This window comes from Ciona robusta, chromosome 7 (genome assembly GCF_009617815.1).
Source record: "Ciona robusta chromosome 7, ASM961781v2".
NCBI lineage: Eukaryota > Metazoa > Chordata > Ascidiacea > Phlebobranchia > Cionidae > Ciona > Ciona robusta.
In genome coordinates this window covers 7,174,872-7,193,329 of record NC_143241.1, presented here as the reverse complement: position 1 = coordinate 7,193,329, position 18,458 = coordinate 7,174,872, and the positions used below count along the sequence as shown (strand labels likewise).

At 35.7% G+C, this 18,458-nt stretch overlaps 3 protein-coding genes across 3 annotated transcripts in view; 2 read left to right on the top strand and 1 right to left on the bottom strand.

Moving 5' to 3' along the window:
* Window positions 1-18,458, bottom strand: part of LOC149734314 (monocarboxylate transporter 12-like) — a 29,920-nt gene that overhangs the window by 6,004 nt on the left and 5,458 nt on the right. The window lies entirely within an intron of this gene.
* LOC149734316 (adhesion G protein-coupled receptor G7-like) lies at window positions 2,924-9,388 on the top strand. Its single transcript, XM_089881857.1, has 11 exons — window positions 2,924-3,130; window positions 3,230-3,301; window positions 4,013-4,104; window positions 4,522-4,599; window positions 4,971-5,102; window positions 6,051-6,154; window positions 6,784-6,994; window positions 7,188-7,329; window positions 7,566-7,729; window positions 8,084-8,251; window positions 8,613-9,388. Exons 1-11 carry the CDS (start codon window positions 3,103-3,105, stop codon window positions 8,919-8,921), a joined length of 1,500 nt encoding a protein of 499 aa, XP_089737983.1. The 5' UTR covers window positions 2,924-3,102; the 3' UTR covers window positions 8,922-9,388.
* LOC149734315 (carbohydrate sulfotransferase 9-like) lies at window positions 15,694-18,339 on the top strand. Its single transcript, XM_089880592.1, has 5 exons — window positions 15,694-16,102; window positions 16,360-16,514; window positions 16,924-17,161; window positions 17,444-17,618; window positions 17,991-18,339. The coding sequence occupies exons 1-5, from the start codon at window positions 15,814-15,816 to the stop codon at window positions 18,190-18,192; spliced, it is 1,059 nt and encodes a 352-aa protein (XP_089736718.1). The 5' UTR covers window positions 15,694-15,813; the 3' UTR covers window positions 18,193-18,339.

Here is an 18,458-nt window from a genome sequence, read left to right as displayed (position 1 = left end):
ACATACACTAATTGCGCCATATGTTAAATTGAATGTAAATCCCATAATTTAAACACAAATAGGGAGCCGTTGTTGAGTGATGCATGCCATGTATTTGAATTATAATATTTAATAACACAAAAAAATATTAAACACACACGGTTTGATGTTTTAGCGAATCGCGAACAGGCGGGGTAAGATGGTTCAATTCAAAATCTTTTACCGAAAAAATAATTTACAAATACTTCATAATTATATAATGACAATAGATGATACGAAATAAAACTACACGATTTTATAAGCAAGTTTAGACATTCTCTGTTTGGTTACATTTTCTAACAAGTGCCAGCTGTTTTAATTACACAGAACCAAAGTTAGTATAGACCAAGTTAGGAAACGGATTGTAAAACAACGAGTCTTGTTATCCATTGTCGCGCGTCCATGACGTCATAGACGCCACCATTACGGAGCCCACGGCATAGCATTTTATCATTGCTGGGTGCTGTTTTTCGTTTAAATTTTGCGATTTTTCAAAAACCAAGCACTTCTGCGAGTAAAAATGGCTTTCTACTAATGTTATATCTTATCACAATAATAAACCTCACAAAAATAACCAACTTTTATTGAACACTCAATCGATTAAAGAGTAAAAAAACAGAAAATATCAAGTTTACTATAGCCAAAAACATAAAAGAACATGTTTAAAATTTAAAAATACAAACAAAAACGCATAACATTACCATAAACTGGTGTATCTAGCTGCAGTTTTGCATGTAAATTGTCGTGATTTTACTTTTTGGCTCACAAACTTAACACGTATACCCGGCAACGAAACTTAAGGTATCTTTGTAAAATTTGCCTAATATCGAAGTGACATTGAGGAAAACAATACTGAGTTACTATTTTTGGTCCTCTGCTTGAATTAGTAAGTTGGTCTTTATGAAATCGGAAAACGCGAACACCTTATCTGCTAGTACTTAAGCAGTTTGGAGCTGCATGTCCACTCATGTTGGATTATACATGTAGTAAAGAATGGCTCTGTAGGTTTGTAGGTATGATCATATACTATTATGTAAACTAAGCTGATTGCTGCTAGTCTTAATCGCCAACGTAAAGTACCCTGTTAAACCACACTGTACGCCGAAAACCAGTCAAAATATTAATTTACTTCACATTAATTCCTAGATTTAATATTATATAACAAGATTTATATTAGAAATTATATTTTAAATGTTAAAACAACCGCTATACGTGTTTTCTAGCTTTGTATCGCTTACAAGAACTAAATGAACACATGCCGACCATGCTTTTGTATAGGCGATTCACGCTCTGTGGGCTCCGTAATGGCGGACACGAGCGCCGTTTCCTAACTTGGTCTATACTAACTTTGCACAGAACATTCCATTGGAGCGCATGCGAGGAAATGGCGGTCGCGGTTTTAGCTATTGGCGCGCTGTTTAAAATAGTACTCGCACTGTAATAATGATCAAGCACATACTCTATGCCAGCGGTTAATAAATAACAGATCGTGTTTAGAGTGATAATTGATAGTTGCAAGTGTAACTCATTTAAGGCATGTTTTCCTACACATCGATTAATTAAGGCTGAAGATTCGATGTAGTAAATAAACACAACCGGCTATAGAAGTAATTACAATGGTTTCATTGTACAATTGATTTTAATTGCATTAGCAAAGTTTTTTTGTTTTATAGGCTTTGCTTGCAGTTCTGCGTTTGCCTTTATTTTAACTTGTGCGCTACCCTATTCGCAGTTATACGTGTGCGCAACAACGCGGCCTCTGTCCGACAACCACAGCAAATTCCACTGTATTAGATGTACCACGTTGACGGCAAGACTTCAAGTGTGTGGATGAGATAAAAAAAAACATCTAAAGAATTATAAAACCGTATCCTCACGACTCCAATATACCAATGTTTAATGTTTGAAACACGATCCAGATATTTGAATATTAGGTGCTAAAATTGTCCCGTCTTCCCCCACCCAACTATATTTAGTACTGTGGTAGTTATCTTATAGTTTGAAAATGATATTTCACTTCTCCTTTTTCCTGATGTAATCTTAGCAAATGGCATACACTACGCTTTATAAATACACTACTTTTTATACCATAGATGAACCGCTGAAAGAATATTTACATTATATGCCTGGTAAGCAAAAGTAACTAATTACTTCTCATTTTGTTAACCTAGTAAATCCCATACACGTCATTTTTTTGCAGTATTGCCAAAATATCCGTAACGTTTCTGAAGCGTATTTCGCTCACAGCGTTGTTATTATAATACGGAAACGATATGCCTGATTAGAAATGCTCGAGGCGGTCATGATCCAAAACGACCTAACCAATTGAAACTTCTCGGTTTGACAGGCATAGTGTGACAACAGTTGTATTTGAACGTGTAATATTGGTTATAAGCCGCATTTTGAGGACTTTTTAGTCAGATAGAACTTAAAGTAACAATAAAAGATTAATTAACATTCAGTTATAAGTGCTTTTTTATGAGTAGAAGATAGTTCCACAGAAGTTAGTTCCGCGGAAGCTGAACCTAGAATTAACACCAAAAGTCAACCGCTGGGTAATGGTTTACCAGTGTGAGTATTCCGAATGGTTTTCGCGGCGAGAGTTGCGCCAATATTTCAAGTACAAATAATCCCATCCGCACCTCAAAGTACCTGCGGTATTTTAGCCGGTAACCATAACCAAAGCCACATAAATAATTCATATTTTCTCTAAAAAAAGTAGGACTGTGGTCCCATGCGCGAAGTGTGTTTCTCCACAAAATAATTATGGTATCGTTTACTGACAAACAGGTGTAACAAATGGCGTGGGGTTTTATATATTTAGGCACTATAGAGTTAGGCAGCCTTTGATTTTTTGAGTTATATTTTGTTTGTCGTTAGTGAAGTATTATTTTTTTAAACTGATATTTTGTTTATAGATTTTTTAAAACTGTTAGTTTAATTGTTCTGTTAAGTTATTATTTTTTAAAAACTTCTTTTTTTGTTTGTTTATTTTTTAAAACTGCTATTTTGCTTTTTCGCTGTCTTAAAGAGGGATTAATGTAAACTTTGCCAAGTAGTTTATACTTGTGTTTAAAAAGGTTAATGAGAAGACCTCAGCTTTGTGTTACTGGTAAGTATAATTACTTGCTTTCTTGATATTATTATAATTTTTTAACATATTTTAGATTTTTAACGTATTTTTTTATAATTTAAATTTTACAATTCGCAGTTTTGCTTATTCATTTCTGGTTGGGTCTTTCCAAAGGACACCATACCACAAGTATAAAGCCTCCAACAGCAGGTAAACATAGTATATAGGACGATGAGGCAAAATGGGACATGATTTATTCTGTTTTTTCGCCCCGTTTGAAAGCAAGCAAATAATGTTTAAAATTATATAACCGTATAGCCCCGCGGCTCTAAAAGAGCCTTGTTAATTGTTCAAAACACGATCAGAAAATACCGGGTGTCTATAGGTTCTAAATAATGGAGAAACGTATCCCATCTGACCCCACAGTATTATACACTTAACTAGACAAATGACCAACATGCTGTTATGCTATTGGTGTAATTTTGAAGCATGTTTAAACCCAGAACATGATAATATTACACTTCTACCAATGCGTTATGGATACTTTTCAAACATTTGCACCATTATATATAAATGCTTCGAAATTTTAACACAAGCCTACAAATATTATAAAGTAAAACATTCAGTCGGTTTGGTGTTGCGTTTTTATCTGAAATCGTGATTATAATAGGGTCATAAATCTCGCATGTAATTCGAAACGCCAAAGCGATTTTAAGAGTAATTGGTTTTATAGACGTAGTCTAATACTAAGAAGATAAAAGTTAAGCTATAATGTTAACGTGTTACAAAGGTGGAAGAAATATTTTAGAATATTTTGCAAAAAATAATTTTGCAAAAAAAAGGTTTATTTCTTTAATAACCGATTTTGTAAATTTTAGAATATTTTGTAAAAAAATTTATATTGATTTTTCTTTTTACAAGATCTCGTTTCAATTTGCTTTCAAGACGGATCCAAAGTAACGAATATAACTTTCAAGATCGAAGGAAACTGCTCATCAATTAACCAATACACGGTAAGCTATTTTTACGGTGGCTTATTTTCATAATATATGTACATGTATTATATATATATATAGTAGGGTGGGGGAAGATGGGACACCTTTAGCACATAATATCCAAATATCCTGATCGCGTTTTTAATAATTAACAACGGTATATGGGAGTCCTGAGGATATAGTTTTCTGATTCTTTGAATGTCCTCCCACCCTACTGTATATACATATATATATACATTCAGCCCAGCGGTTACTAATTAGTTGTCCATATTGTTAACTATAAAAATCACTCACAAAGTTACTTGAAAGCGGACACGAGCTGTATGAAACAGAACACCCGTGTTTTAAGGACTGTCGCTGCCCTATCACGCGAGGGAAAAAAGTTCTATTTATTCATTCATTAATATAATTTCGTACAAAGTTGTTATTTTGCAGGCAAACTTGTCCCAATATAAAGATTTGGAATCACTATTTAGTAATCAGAGTGAAGTTTATGTGACAACAGTAAACAAGGTAACTTTTGTGGTTGTAAATATAAATATAATTTGCTGAGTCCAACATTCACTTTACAGGATGCCTAACGGTTAAATTTATATAGAACAGCACAACTGAATATACGGTTAAAAATGTATTATGTTAAAAATAGGAATATACTGAACTGCCCTATGACATATAGTGGGGTGGGGGGAATGGGATACCTTTTTATTCCACTTTTTCGTGCCATTCGGTAGTAAACAAAGAACATTCAAAGAATTATAAAACCATATCCTTACGACTTCCATAAACCATTTTTATTTGTTTAAACTACAATTAGAATATAATTATGTGCTGAAGGTGCCCCGTCTTCCCCACCCTACTGTATATAATAGTTTATCATAAAACAGAACCAATCCACCAACACGCCATGCCTAGTATGGAATATAACGAACACGTCATGGTCATCACGTGATACTATATGTATGGGAGAGGAGCTGATGACTTGTGCGTGCCGGTTGCAAAATAACGAACTTTATTTGGTGAGCGATTGTTTACATTCTATATTTCAGACATATATATTACTAAGCTGTAAGATGGATACCGTTAGCACCTAAATCCTATTTTTCCTGATCGTTTTTTAAACAATTAACAACGCTATTTTAAAGTAAATAATGGGCTACCGTTATAAAGCACATCAGTATATATGCTTTGGTTATATAATACTTTAAATGTTTTTTGTTTACTACCAAATAGGATGAGAAAAAAGCATAAAAATGTGACCTATCTCCCCACCTCGCTATATATCTCTAAAATAGGCAGCAGTTTACTTTTTAGTCAGATAGAACTGGGAAATGGGAAGAAAGAAGAGAATAAAAAATCCTATCTTACGACTATAAATATTATATAGATATTTAGTATGAAAGTAGAAGTCCATAAAAGGTTGGCCTATCCCGTTGCATAGAGTTCTCATGGTATATATACACAAATATGGATACCGAAACAAAAACCCCGTTTTAAACATTTATGAGTTCTTACCGACAACTGAAGCAATTATTTATCCAATGCTGCCGGGAATAGATTTAACAAGGAACGACAGTAGAATTTAATTAGAAAACCAAAAACGTTTCCAAATTAATTTTACACACATATACTTAGACGGGTGGGACAATAAATATAGCATAAACTAGTTGGACATGCATTGGGTTGGCTATTTAAATGGACGTGTGAATTAAATGCATCTATTAATATTCACAACACGTTTTAAGCAATGAAAAATCACACCATATGAAGTAAATATATGGTTTTATTACGATGTAAATATATAATAGAAATTATTATTAAAACATATATTTGTTTTTGAAACGAAAATCTTGTTGTTTAAAAACCCTAAATTCTTATTTAATAGAATCTTTATATTTTAAAACATAAAAATTTTGTTACTAGCATTTTTTATTTATTAAATGAAACCTGTTATTTTAAACTTTCAGGGTGAAAAAGTGAACGCTAAAGCTCTTCCCCTCGTTGCAATTATCGGTTGTTCCGTCTCTATTATTGGACTCTGCATCACGATACTTATACTTTATATTTACGAGTAAGTATGCGCGGTAGATATAAATATAGAAGGGTGGGGGAAGATGGGACACCTCTTTTCTCGTCTCATTTAGTAGTAAACAAAGAATTAAGTTTCAAAGAATTATAAAACCGTATCCTCACGACTCCCATAGACCGTTGTTAACTGTTTAAAACACGATTAAAAAATATGGAACATTATGTGCTAAAGGTGTCCCATCTTATTCCGCAATACTATAGTAGGGTGAGAGTAGATGGGACACATTTTTATTCCATTTACCCGTCCCATTATGTAGTAAACAAAGAACACTCAACGACTTAAAAAAAACGTATCCGCACAACTATAAAAGAACATGTTAATTGTGAAAACCCGATTGGAAAAATACAGAAAATAACGTTTCCCATCTTCATAGTACTAAATATAACAGTTTATTTTAGGTATGCATGTAACAAAGAGACATCTAAGCGAGTATATCTGCTGACTGCTAATTAAGAATTAGCTCAAAATCCCCTAAAGTGTGACTGTATTATATTCCCAATTCCCCCTACAATCTATTCCGATTGCGATCAGTGAATAAACAATTATTTAATCATTAATTATTTATAATATTTACTTATACATTGCAAAATCTGATACGATTGTTTTTACAGGTTGAAACGATCCAGGAAACACACTCTTGTTGAGATAAACGTGTGCTTATCCGTGTTAGCGACTACCAGTGCCTTTACCGCTTGCATAAACACAATTCCTGACAATTCTGTTTCATGTTTCATAGCGACCGTTGTCTTTCATTATACATGGCTAACTTGTTGGTTCTGGATGTCCGTTTATGGATATTTGATGCACTGTGCGTTAGTAAAGGTGAGGTATATAGGTTGGGGTAAGATTGGACACCATTTATTCTATTTTCTCGTCCCGTAAAACGACAGTCGTTATAACACGCTCATATGAATTAAACAGTACATAACTTAATTGATAAAATGCGGAGACATCACTAATATTAATCTTCTAATCTTTAACTATATACATTAACTGTAATGATAAATCCTTTCAGCCAATGAGGTCACACATTAGTCATTTTGTCAGGAAGGCAAGTTTCTACGCGTACGGCATTCCCCTGATGGTGGTTTCCCTCAATATAGCCAGTATAGCAGGCGTGGTCGGGGTGAACTTAAGCAGCAATGCTACACAAACAGGTACTGATTCTTTTAAACCGTTGGCCTTAACCTTTTTAATGTTTTTAAACCCTTGAGAAAAACACTATGAATTTTATTTGCTCACTTTTTAAAAAAAGATAATTTAATATAACCCTGCCAAAAATGTCAAACTATCACTTTTTAGGGTAATTACTCACAGCATAAGAACCACTGTTATAAAAGTAAACAGCTAGTATAAGCGATTCATAAATTTAATCGTTTTTTTTTAAATACAGAAATGCTAACTGAGATAGCGGATATTTATATGGAAGACAGATTTTGTTGGATCCATAAATGGTCGCTTTACCTTGCCTTCGTAACGCCAGTCGGTATACTGTTGTTATTTAACTGGACGATATTTGTCATCATTCTTCGCGAGATAACTTGCAAGCGTGAACGGGTACCAAGATTTACACGTTATTATACATTATTGTTACAATAATTAATTCATTCATTCATACATTCATTATTTTATTTAAAACAGACATAAATTTTCAGACTTGTTTTATAGTATAGGGTCAGGGTGGGGAAAGATGGGATACACTTTGATTCTATTTTCTCATCCCTTTCGGTAGTAAACAAAGAACATTTAAAGAATTATAAAACCGTATCCCTACGACTGCCTTAGACAGTTGTTAATTGTTTAAAACATGATATTTAGATATTATGTGCTAAATGTGTCCCATCTTACCCCACAGAACTCTCTAATACGCAACAATAAAAAAACAAGCAATACCATCTAATGTATTTTCAGCTAACCTCAACCTCCCAACGAAAAACAATGCGGCAACAACTGACAACGATCGGTGCTCTGTTTGTCACCCTTGGCCTTACTTCAACTCTAATATTCGTCTTCGTTCTAACAGTAGCAGACGAGAATTCTGCAATTACTTGGTTATTGTGTATAATGATGTCGTTTGAGGTATGCATGCAAAAATTAGCAACATATATTTATACACGATGTTACACACAAGTGTACCTATATTTCGTCACCGAAAATTTGATTCGAGACTAAACATTTTTGGAACATTTTCTAGGGTTAATGATGAAACAGTTCTGTCGAAACTGCTAAAGTGTAGTAGCGTGGGTAAGATGAGACATGTTTTCATTCCTTTTTCTCGTACCATTTGGCCTGTCCCATAAGTATATTTACAGAATCACATAACAGTATTGTCTCGCGATTTAAAAAATCCTTGTTAAATGGTAAAAACATTAAAAACCCAGAGCACCATATATATACATATAGGTCCTGAAAACTGAACGTTCTCGTCTAACCTTTTCAGGGATTCGAGATGTTCGTTTTTATTTGCATTCGGCAGAAAGATCTGCGCAGGAAATGGTTACAATCTATCCGACGTTTATTTTGCGTAAAGAACAGACGGGAATTCAACTCATCGTCAGCTTATTATAGCAAAAGATCCAGCGCCTCGGATCAAATGTTTACATTGCGTATTTGTACTGTTACGCAGGGCGATTCGTCGGGCGCAACGCAGCGTTACGCAGCGCGGCGTATGTCAACAACGCAACAAGTGCTGCCGATAAAGAAGACTGAGATCCATCATGCCAACTTATTATATACTGATCGATTATGACGAAAAATACTTTTTAAATCGTGTTTATTCACCGCGTACTGGAGATATATAGTACTGTTGGGGAAGATGGGACATCTGTAGCACATGCTATCCAAATTTCCTGATCGTGTTTTAAACAACAAGAAAGTTGTAAAGATATTGATTTATAATTCTTTAAATGTTCTTCGTTTAGAAAAGGTGTCCCGCGCAGCATGAAAAGGTGTCCCATTTTCCCCACTCTACTATATACCTAATAAATACGTTGTATTTGCACAATATTAAACTGAAAATTCACATTATGTAAGACAAGGCTACATTAGCTGCAGAGTTTATGAGGTGTGTCTTTGCCTTTAAACCAAAGCCATATAACTTTGGATCAATAGGATTTCTTATATGTATACAATGTGTGGTTTCCGAATATACAATATTGGTATAATTTATCTTATTTTAACGCGTGTTTTATTGTGAAAATAAACGACAATCTTTGTTGATTGCTAATTTATATTTCAATCGAACTGTTTGCAACTTATGTCGCTATTCGCCCATATATGTGTCGGTTATGTATATGTATTACATGCACCATTGCGGAACATAAATGGATTTATCTGGTTTAACAGATAGCAAGATGAAGTACATGTGATATATATTTGATCTAAATATAACCGGTTGCTTGGCGACAAACATTCTTGCAAGTTGTACAACATATAACGATACCAATGTAATTAAACCCTTTGTGGTGCGCAAGGTGTGTTACAACATCTGCTGTAACACTGTACATTCAATTTATAGTAGAATGGAGGGGAGATGGGACACCTTTAAACCACAATACCCTAATATCCGGATCGTGCTTAAACAATTAACAACGGTCTATGGGAGTCGTGAGGATATGGTTTTATAATTCTTTGAATGTTCTTTGTTTACTACCCAATGGGACAAAAAATGGAATAAAAAGGTGACCCATCCTTCCCTACCCTAATGTAATTTAAGTTTGCCTTTTGACTCTTAGAGGTTATATAACAATAAACTGCTTGTATGGGGTAAAGTCGGGGAAATCGGGACACTTAAGCAAATATACTCACATATTTTATCACCGATTTTATTAATTTATAAAAAACAATTACGGCTTTTGCGCGCGCATTTATACAGTAGTGAGAAAACTATTGAATCAACTTGTAACTAAAAAGTTCTATATACCCCATGACCAACTTTATCGCATCCTATAACTCCTTTCTTTATATCTGACACTAACTTTTCCTGCCAAAAGCGATTAAATCAAACTTGTGTAATTGAAATACACGAAACTGTATCGAAGCAAAATCTGGAACAAACAGTGGATTCTGAAACAAAAGAACAACTGGCAATGACGTCACAAGTTCAATACGAATTCGTATTGCAAAAGGGATGAATGGTCTACCAGTTATAATATATATAGTAGGGTGGGAACAGATTATATCCAAATGCACTATAGCTGTTGATCGTGTTTTCAACAATTAACAACGGTCTATATGGGAGTCGTGGGAATATACGGTTTTATAACTTTTTAAGTTTTTCTTTGTTTACTACTTAATAGGACAAGAATATAGAATACAAAGGTTTCATCTCCCCAGCCTGCTATAGTAGGTATGTGTAAGAGTAGTTTGTCTACGAACGATGGAATGACGTCGGATAATTTTCTACTACTATTTAACGCTGGTATACAAATGTGTAATTATGGAAATGTATAAAGTACTGTGGGGTAAAATGAGATAACCGTTGCCATCTAAATCTCATTGTTTACAACCAAATGGGGCGAGAAACAAGAGGACAATCATGTCTCGTTTTACCCCACTCCATTATAAGCTATGATCAAGGCGAAGCCAACAAAATCGGCTGTGCCGCTTTGCGAGAAATCGTTTGTCATAAAACATTGGCTTCACGAACGCTTTTAGAGCTTTACGCAGAAAACGGAATGCGTGAACACGTGACCCCTTACAATATTTGTGGGTGATACTTTCAACTATTTGGTTGCGCAACTATATCAGTGGTAAACTGTCTTGTTCAATAAATTCCGTATATTTTGAGAAGGTTCAGTTTTAGCTTGCAGAAGTTGCTCATTTTGTTTTCTAATCTCCGGCAGTCCTGCAGCTGATCTTAGAAACCGGATGTACTCGGTCGCTCTTTGGATCAGAAGAACAGCATCATCTTGGTCCTCCGGGTGCTCCCCAGGTTTCGTGAGGTAGGGAACCAACATCCGAAGTCTTCCGTAAAGCTCCTTTAGCTCTTCACAATCATCATCTGCATCATGTATACCGCTGTCGGGAGGAGGGGAGCTCAATCGATCTTGAGATGATGTATGATCACCATTCAGATGAGCATCGTACTTTACACACATTTGATTCGTATCAGCAGGAACAACTGATTTGTAATCCACCGTTTCTCCACGTAAACGAACAGACCAAGTTTTATTCACACATCGATTCATTACTTAATATTCATAAAACTGTAATATACACAAATATCCATATTATACTACGAGATTTTTACATATCAAATATCGTGCACAAAACAGCCTTGTATTATATTCAACCATTTTTCCAATTTTTATTCGCACACCTGTCTAATACAAATAAACGATTCGCCATTTTGCTTCAAACTTATATTTCTAATGATAGATAAGCGAAAGCTGACAACATGCGTTGTCGTTAAACGGTCGATCCATTAAATGCGTTCTTTTATGTCCGGAGGAAATAACGCTATTTATTTACGCGATTGAGCCATAAACATAATCGCTTTGTAACCATCGGACAATTTGCGTTACCTGACACCGGAGCCGCGACCGGCGAGACCGCTCGGAACCGACGGAGATGCCGACAATACAGAGAGAGTTGAGCAGGGCGCCACTGGGTCTAGGTTACGAATCCCTGGTCTTATCTCACACGTTTCAGGTGCATAAGATACACTTTTACTTGCGCAGTGATGCCGGTCAATTTTAACAGTGTTTCCAAACAATTATTTACCCCATAGAAGTAATAAAATTGTACGAAACGAAATACAATTATGTAAGAAACTTTAATACCGCCTCATATTTAAAGGTAACACATAAGAAAAAAATCTATATTCTCGTTTATATGTTTGGTCCTAAAATATTCATTCTACAGCTTGCAGAATAATTATTGTTCTTAATATAAAAGCATAGCAGAGTTTAACAGAGTTTAAAAGTTTAAAACAGAGTTTAAAAGTTTAAAAGAGTTTAAAAGCAACGCAGAGTTTAACAGTTATTCCGTATGCGAAGTTTTAAACAAAACAGAAAAATTGACTAAAAGCGTTATAGCCACCCTCGACTCTCAAGACCGAACTGCTAATTAAAATCAGATAAGACCTAAAAGTAAAGGGGAATTATCCCGGACCTGCTGTATATAGAGCACAAGTCAACACCATACGTATCACGGCGACTGCTCTAATCTGCGTTGTTAATTTAACATATGTTTCATTAACCTTGCGTATAGTACAACCATAGCATAGTAGAGTGGGAGCGGATGGGACGCGTTTTATTCTATTTTCTCGTCGACCGTTGTAAATTGTTAAAAACACGATTAAGATATTTGGATATCATGTGCTAAAGGTGTCCCATCTTACCTCACAGTACTATATACTTTAAACACTAGTTCAAGCTTCAGGTTTTCACCGCAGACTAATTAACTTTGACTCTATGCCATCAACGTCTGAGTTAATTTGAAACCGAAACGGGCGCAATAAAGCGGTTGCTGCCGTCCTGGAAGAAGCTCAGATTAAACACCTTCCTTTTAAACCAACAGTGATTTTGACCGAGAGTTCGACGCTTCATCGAACACTGAACACACAGCCACCACTGATAAGGTGAATCTTAGCTCCGAACCGCGAACAACCGACACAAAACTCACTCGCTTTTCTCAGGTGCGCCGGCGCCACCAAGTCTCTGCAGCCGAGACAAAATAAGCACAAACTTTTCAGTGTTGTCCGGACAATTTAACCGGAAAAAAAGATAAGAAAAAACGGCAACGGATTTTGCAATTTAAGAAACATAAATCCATAATAGCGATACGGTATACGAAAATTTAATTTAATGTAATCAATACCGCAATACGTGATTATAGCATTTGAATTTAATAAAAATATACAAAACACTAACTCTATAAAAAACGTTTTCAGTCTGAATATTTTTTATAAAAATCTCTTAAATTAAAATATCGCTAATTATTATCAAGTTATGCGATAACTTTTACCTAACGCAGTTAAAGTAAAAATAACCGGGAGCACTTTTCATTCACTTTGTTTACGACTGCAACCACGTGGTTTTAAGCCGTGACGTCATTGCCATGTTAGCGGACTCACTAATGGATTGATAATGACCAACGTCATATTACTCTATGGATTATAACTTGTAAAGTTGCTTAATTTAAATAACCACTTTAACATTCTTATTATAACCACACCTGCCTAACGATATTACGAACGGTTTTATTTACAGTAGAGTGGGGGAAGACGGGACACCTTTAGCAAAAAAATTCCAAATATTCTGATCGTGTTTTTAACAGTTAACGGTCTATGGGGAGTCGTGAGAATACGGTTTTATAGTTCTTTGATTTTTTTATTTACTACTAAATGGGACAAGAAAATAGCATGAAAAAAAGTCCCATCTTTCTCCACCCTACTATACAATATTGTTATGCAACATGGTATTTAGGTTCTATAATAAATACGAAGACGCAACCGAACGCAACGCGTATTTGTAGTTTAGGTGACAACGAACGCGAAACAATTTAATTAAACTTTAGGTTATATAAACGTTCACTATATTGATCTTGCTCTAGTCTAACCAGAAATGCATACATATATTGCTAACTTGTTTGCTTAATTACTCTTACTTACCTCATATACTCGTTATAAATACATCAGATCGCCAAGATGCATTAACTGCGGCTGCATTTAGCTTTTATAATACAAAGTTTGATGCGTTTGTGTGTATGCTTCAGGCATTCGTAACTCGTCGCGTCTGTGTTTGTGCAAAGTTTCCAGTTTCCAATTACGTTTGAAGTCATTAGCCCAGGCGGCTGTTCATACATTAAGGAAGTGCCTGGCACTTCTGCGTTAGGACCAATTACCGTACACAATTTGATTAGCCAATGGCACTGCCCCTAGTGTTGCCGTCTGCCGCATTGGAAATACTATTTCAGCGGCATGAGGGCACTCGTAGTTAGAAAATCGTTACACAGCCGCCGTCGTCAGGTGTCAGGCTTCGGCCAGCTGTTTGTACAACATAAGTGGCGCGCTTCTCTCTTTCCGTTCTCTCATTTTTCCCACTCCACGCCAGCTGGAGGAGGGTTGCGTCTCCAGTTGAGCAGTCTTGTAGGCAGGTGAGTAACCAACCATGGGTACCACTCCTCCACGAGACAATGCCACAGTGAAGGACATAAAACTTGGCGAAAACGCCAGAACGCCAGGCTCCCAGAGAAGTCGAAACTTCTGTGTAAATAAACTTTACGCGATTTAAATCCCACGCTTGAGAACAACTACAAGAAAACATCTTTTTTTGCAAAACTATACGAAAACAGATCAAAAAAATAAATAAAGTACAACAATTTTTTAACGTGAAAAGTCAGGGTACGAATCCAGGTCAGATTATAAAATCAAATACAAAATAAACAAATCCGATTTTAAATAACTGTGCATAGTAGGTCAAAATAATATGGTCCATGTTTCAGTTCTATTTTCTCATTACATTTGGTAGTAAACAAAGAACATTCAAAGAATTATAAAACCTCACAACTCCCATGGACCGTTGTTAATTGGTAAATACACGATCATAAGATTGCTAAAAGTGTCCCGTCTTCCCCACCCTACAACAAACCGACCGCTGACCCAGTGCGTATAAAAATTTCCCACATTTTTTACGGGGCCAGACGCAAGTCAATTACGTCCGTTTGTGATGTCACTATCGGCGCCCGCGCTATCCTTCGTCGTAATCTGAACCCGCAAAGTGTCTCGATTACGGATCAGCGTTGTGAGTTGCGATAAGACGCGTGTTTTAAATAAACTCGACAAGAACAGAGAGTGACAAATCCGGTGAATGAATAAGAGTGACCAAGTGCTAAGATAACAACAGCGTGTGAATCGGTTTGTTGCCGAACTCGCAATAAATACGACGGTGAGAAGATATAGTGCATTGGCGCATGTACTATAAAGATATCTTTAGTAGGCCATGGGTGGGGAAAGATGGGACTCTGTTTCATTATATTTTGTCTTCCCATTTGGGATAACATGTAAACAAAGAACATCAATGAATTATACAGCCGTATTCTCACGGCTCTCATAAAGTTTTGCTACTTGTTTAAAACACGATCACGTCAACAGTTATAATATAATAATAACTTTCATTTTCTCTTCGATTACGATAGCGAAGATTAAAACATATTTAAAGCAAAAGAACAAGTTATAGCGATAAACAACAGTTGGTAAAACATGCGTACACGCTTACAGCATATTTACAATTAGTTTGAAGTGAAAACGTGGACGTTATATACCTACACCATAATAACTCAAATACCTCAACAAAATGGTAATGTTAAAAATGCAAATATTTCCCGCAAGTTTCTAGCTCAAAATATACTTTTGACGTATTTTCACAGGAACATTGCGTATAATTTTTTAGTTAAAATAGGTCACGGTAATATATTCAATAGCAGATACAATATTTCGCAACCGCGGGTCAATTATTTTGTTTGAGAACCATGTACGTTGCATATCCGACCTAATTTCCGGCTTTTCTTTGATAACTTTACACACGTGAGATCTGAAACATAGAGCGCGTCGCAACCTAACGCATTCGTACAGTTTATGCAGTATAGAAAGAAGACCACTTCGTGTACAGCAACAAGCAAAAATCCGAAGTTTTAAAATGGCGTCAGGCGCTCCTGTTTTCCGCACTCGTGTCCTAAACCACGTTGGCATCATTTGTTGCCTTGTTGTAATCTCTATTCTGCTGATGAACCAAAAGCTACTTAGCAAGTTTTATCGGGAAAGTAGAGGTGGGGTTATAAAGGTTAACAAGGCAAGCACCAACAGCCACCCGAAAACTCGCGTGGAAACTTTAGTGGTCGGCGAATCAGAAAAATGGTTCATGGAGATGATGGCACAACGAATGCGGGATAGACGGGAACTGTTGCAAGCGAAATGCAAAAAGATGGGTGGGTAAAACATATAGTACTGTGGGGTAAGATGGGAAACCGTTAGCGCCTGTATTCCTTTTTTTTTGATCATGTTTTAAACAATTTACAACGCTGTTTTAGAGTCGCATGGCTACGTTTATATAATTCTGTAAATATTCGTGGTTTACTATACCAAATGGTCAAGGAAAAAATATCCCATTTTACCCCACTCTACTATAACATGTAACTAAAAAAAGTGCACTTATAGTAGTGCTAACAAGTACCTAATTTCCTAGGTTTAGATACCGAACCAGCTAAACCAGTCAAGTTCGTTTTAGCGAAGAAATACAAGTTTGCTTATTGCTTTATTCCTAAGACCGGGTGTACTAACTGGAAGAAAGTGATTATGTTGTTGAACGGATACGCAAAGTCGCAGAAAGAGTTGGACGCGGTAAGATACAGTGAGGGTGGGGTATATTCCGTATATAGTAGGGTGGGGGGAGATGGGACACATTTTTATTCTTTTTTTTCCTAATTGAATTTCATAGACCGTTGTTAATTGTTTAAAACACATCAGGATATTTGGATATCATATGTGCTAAAGGTATCCCATCTTTAACCTGCCCTACTACGCTATTGGTTTGTGCACAGTTTCTAGCACTTAAAAACGCATACTGAACAGGGCAATTATGAGTCTTAGGGTTTTATGCCGCACTGCTGTGTATAAAAGAAAATCTCACAGTCTATTCAATACAGAGCATGTATAAAAACGCTTTAAATTTTAATACAAGTCCTTTAACTTATATAAAGACCTAACTTATATATTTTGACATTAATAATGGCTACATTATTTATCTCAGATCGATCATGACCGCCTACACGGAATCGTGGCCAAGAAATATCTCACGCTAAACGTTGGTGTACCACCTGCTATTAAAGACTACATGAAGTTCGTGGTCGTGAGAGACCCATACGAACGCTTGGTATCAGCTTATAGAAACAAGATAGCGAAACAGGACAACTTGGAAAAACCACAATATTATAAAATCTCTTACGCGATCAGACAGAAATACGGGAGCAATTATACTTCTGATAAAAGTGAGCGCGTATATCGTAAACTGTACAGCTTTTGTTGTTCTGTAAATTAAAACCATATCATTATATAGTAGGATGGGGTAAAGTGGGACACGCTTTCAGAACATCAACATATGTTTTTTACAGAATTTTATAACCGTAGCCCTGCGACCGTACAAAAAAACACGATAAACTGTATTACTTTTGTTTTGACTTTCCCCAGAAAATCCGAATAACAGCTTCATAAAACAAGTTGTTTGCTCTTATTTTATAACAACCGACAAGTAAACGTTTGATTTGACACAGCCAAGCGAAAGGAAGCTACATTCGAAGAATTCGTGGATTACCTTATTGATGGGAACAACAGCGACAAATTTTCGGTCATAGAAAACCATTGGTCAAATTATAACCGGGTATGCAGTATGTGCACTATCCATTATGACGTCATAGCACATATGGAAACTATTGAGGAAGATTCAAGGTGCGGAGGGCGGCCATTTTGTATAAGTTATAATCTGAATGTAATATATGGGGGTGGGGGAAGATGGGACACCTTTAGCACATAATATCCAAACATCCTGATCGTGTTTTAAACAATTAACAACGGTCTATGGTAGTCGAGGATACGGTTACTTTTTAAATATTCCTTCTTTACTACCAAATGCGGTACGAGAAAATTGATTGAAGAGGTGTTCCATATTCCCACACCCTGCTAATTGTTTTATGAGTGGTATAGAATAGATTTTATTACAATATTTAAAACAGTTTTATTAAAAAAAATATTAAAAAAAGTTTTTTTTTTACTATTTTAGCCAGTATGGGTAAAAAAGCAACGTTCACTTTCTATTCAAAGGTACATGCTGATGTTGCTGAAGGCTCCGAAACATGTTCAACTCCCAAAGGGGTATAATAATACAGGAAGCAGCGTGATCAACGTGGATTCGGTTAACCAATACTACAGAGACCTAAGTCCCGATAAAATGTTTAAGTTGTACGAAACGTACGTGGGAGATTTTCAAATGTTTGGGTATCCGTTTCGTGATCTGCGTATTTAGATTGTTGTTCTCTAGCTCCGTCTAGCGAGCATGATAACATGCGTTTTAAGGTTGCATTTGTTCGTGTTTTATCGCACGTTTCGAGTTAAACACTTGAAACATGAGCGCATATTATATTTGAAACAAATAAATTCTATTTGAAATGCTTCTCATAGTCGAAAGTTATGCAAAAAAATAAAATAAAATTATGAAATTCGTTGTGTTTATATATACTTAAAAAATGCAAGTAGCAATCACTGGAGGTTTATTAACAAAAAAAACTGGGA

Bases quoted from the DNA above. Each gene is read 5' to 3' on its own strand.
- LOC149734316 (XM_089881857.1), top strand. From the start codon at position 3,103: ATGAGAAGACCTCAGCTTTGTGTTACTG. The intron at 4,600-4,970 runs GTAACTTTTGTG...ATCATAAAACAG, and splicing joins ATGTGACAACAGTAAACAAG to AACCAATCCACCAACACGCC. The intron at 8,252-8,612 runs GTATGCATGCAA...TAACCTTTTCAG, and splicing joins GTATAATGATGTCGTTTGAG to GGATTCGAGATGTTCGTTTT.
- LOC149734315 (XM_089880592.1), top strand. From the start codon at position 15,814: ATGGCGTCAGGCGCTCCTGTTTTCCGCACTCGTGTCCTAAACCACGTT. The intron at 17,162-17,443 runs GTGAGCGCGTAT...GATTTGACACAG, and splicing joins CAATTATACTTCTGATAAAA to CCAAGCGAAAGGAAGCTACA. The intron at 17,619-17,990 runs GTGCGGAGGGCG...TTCTATTCAAAG, and splicing joins ACTATTGAGGAAGATTCAAG to GTACATGCTGATGTTGCTGA.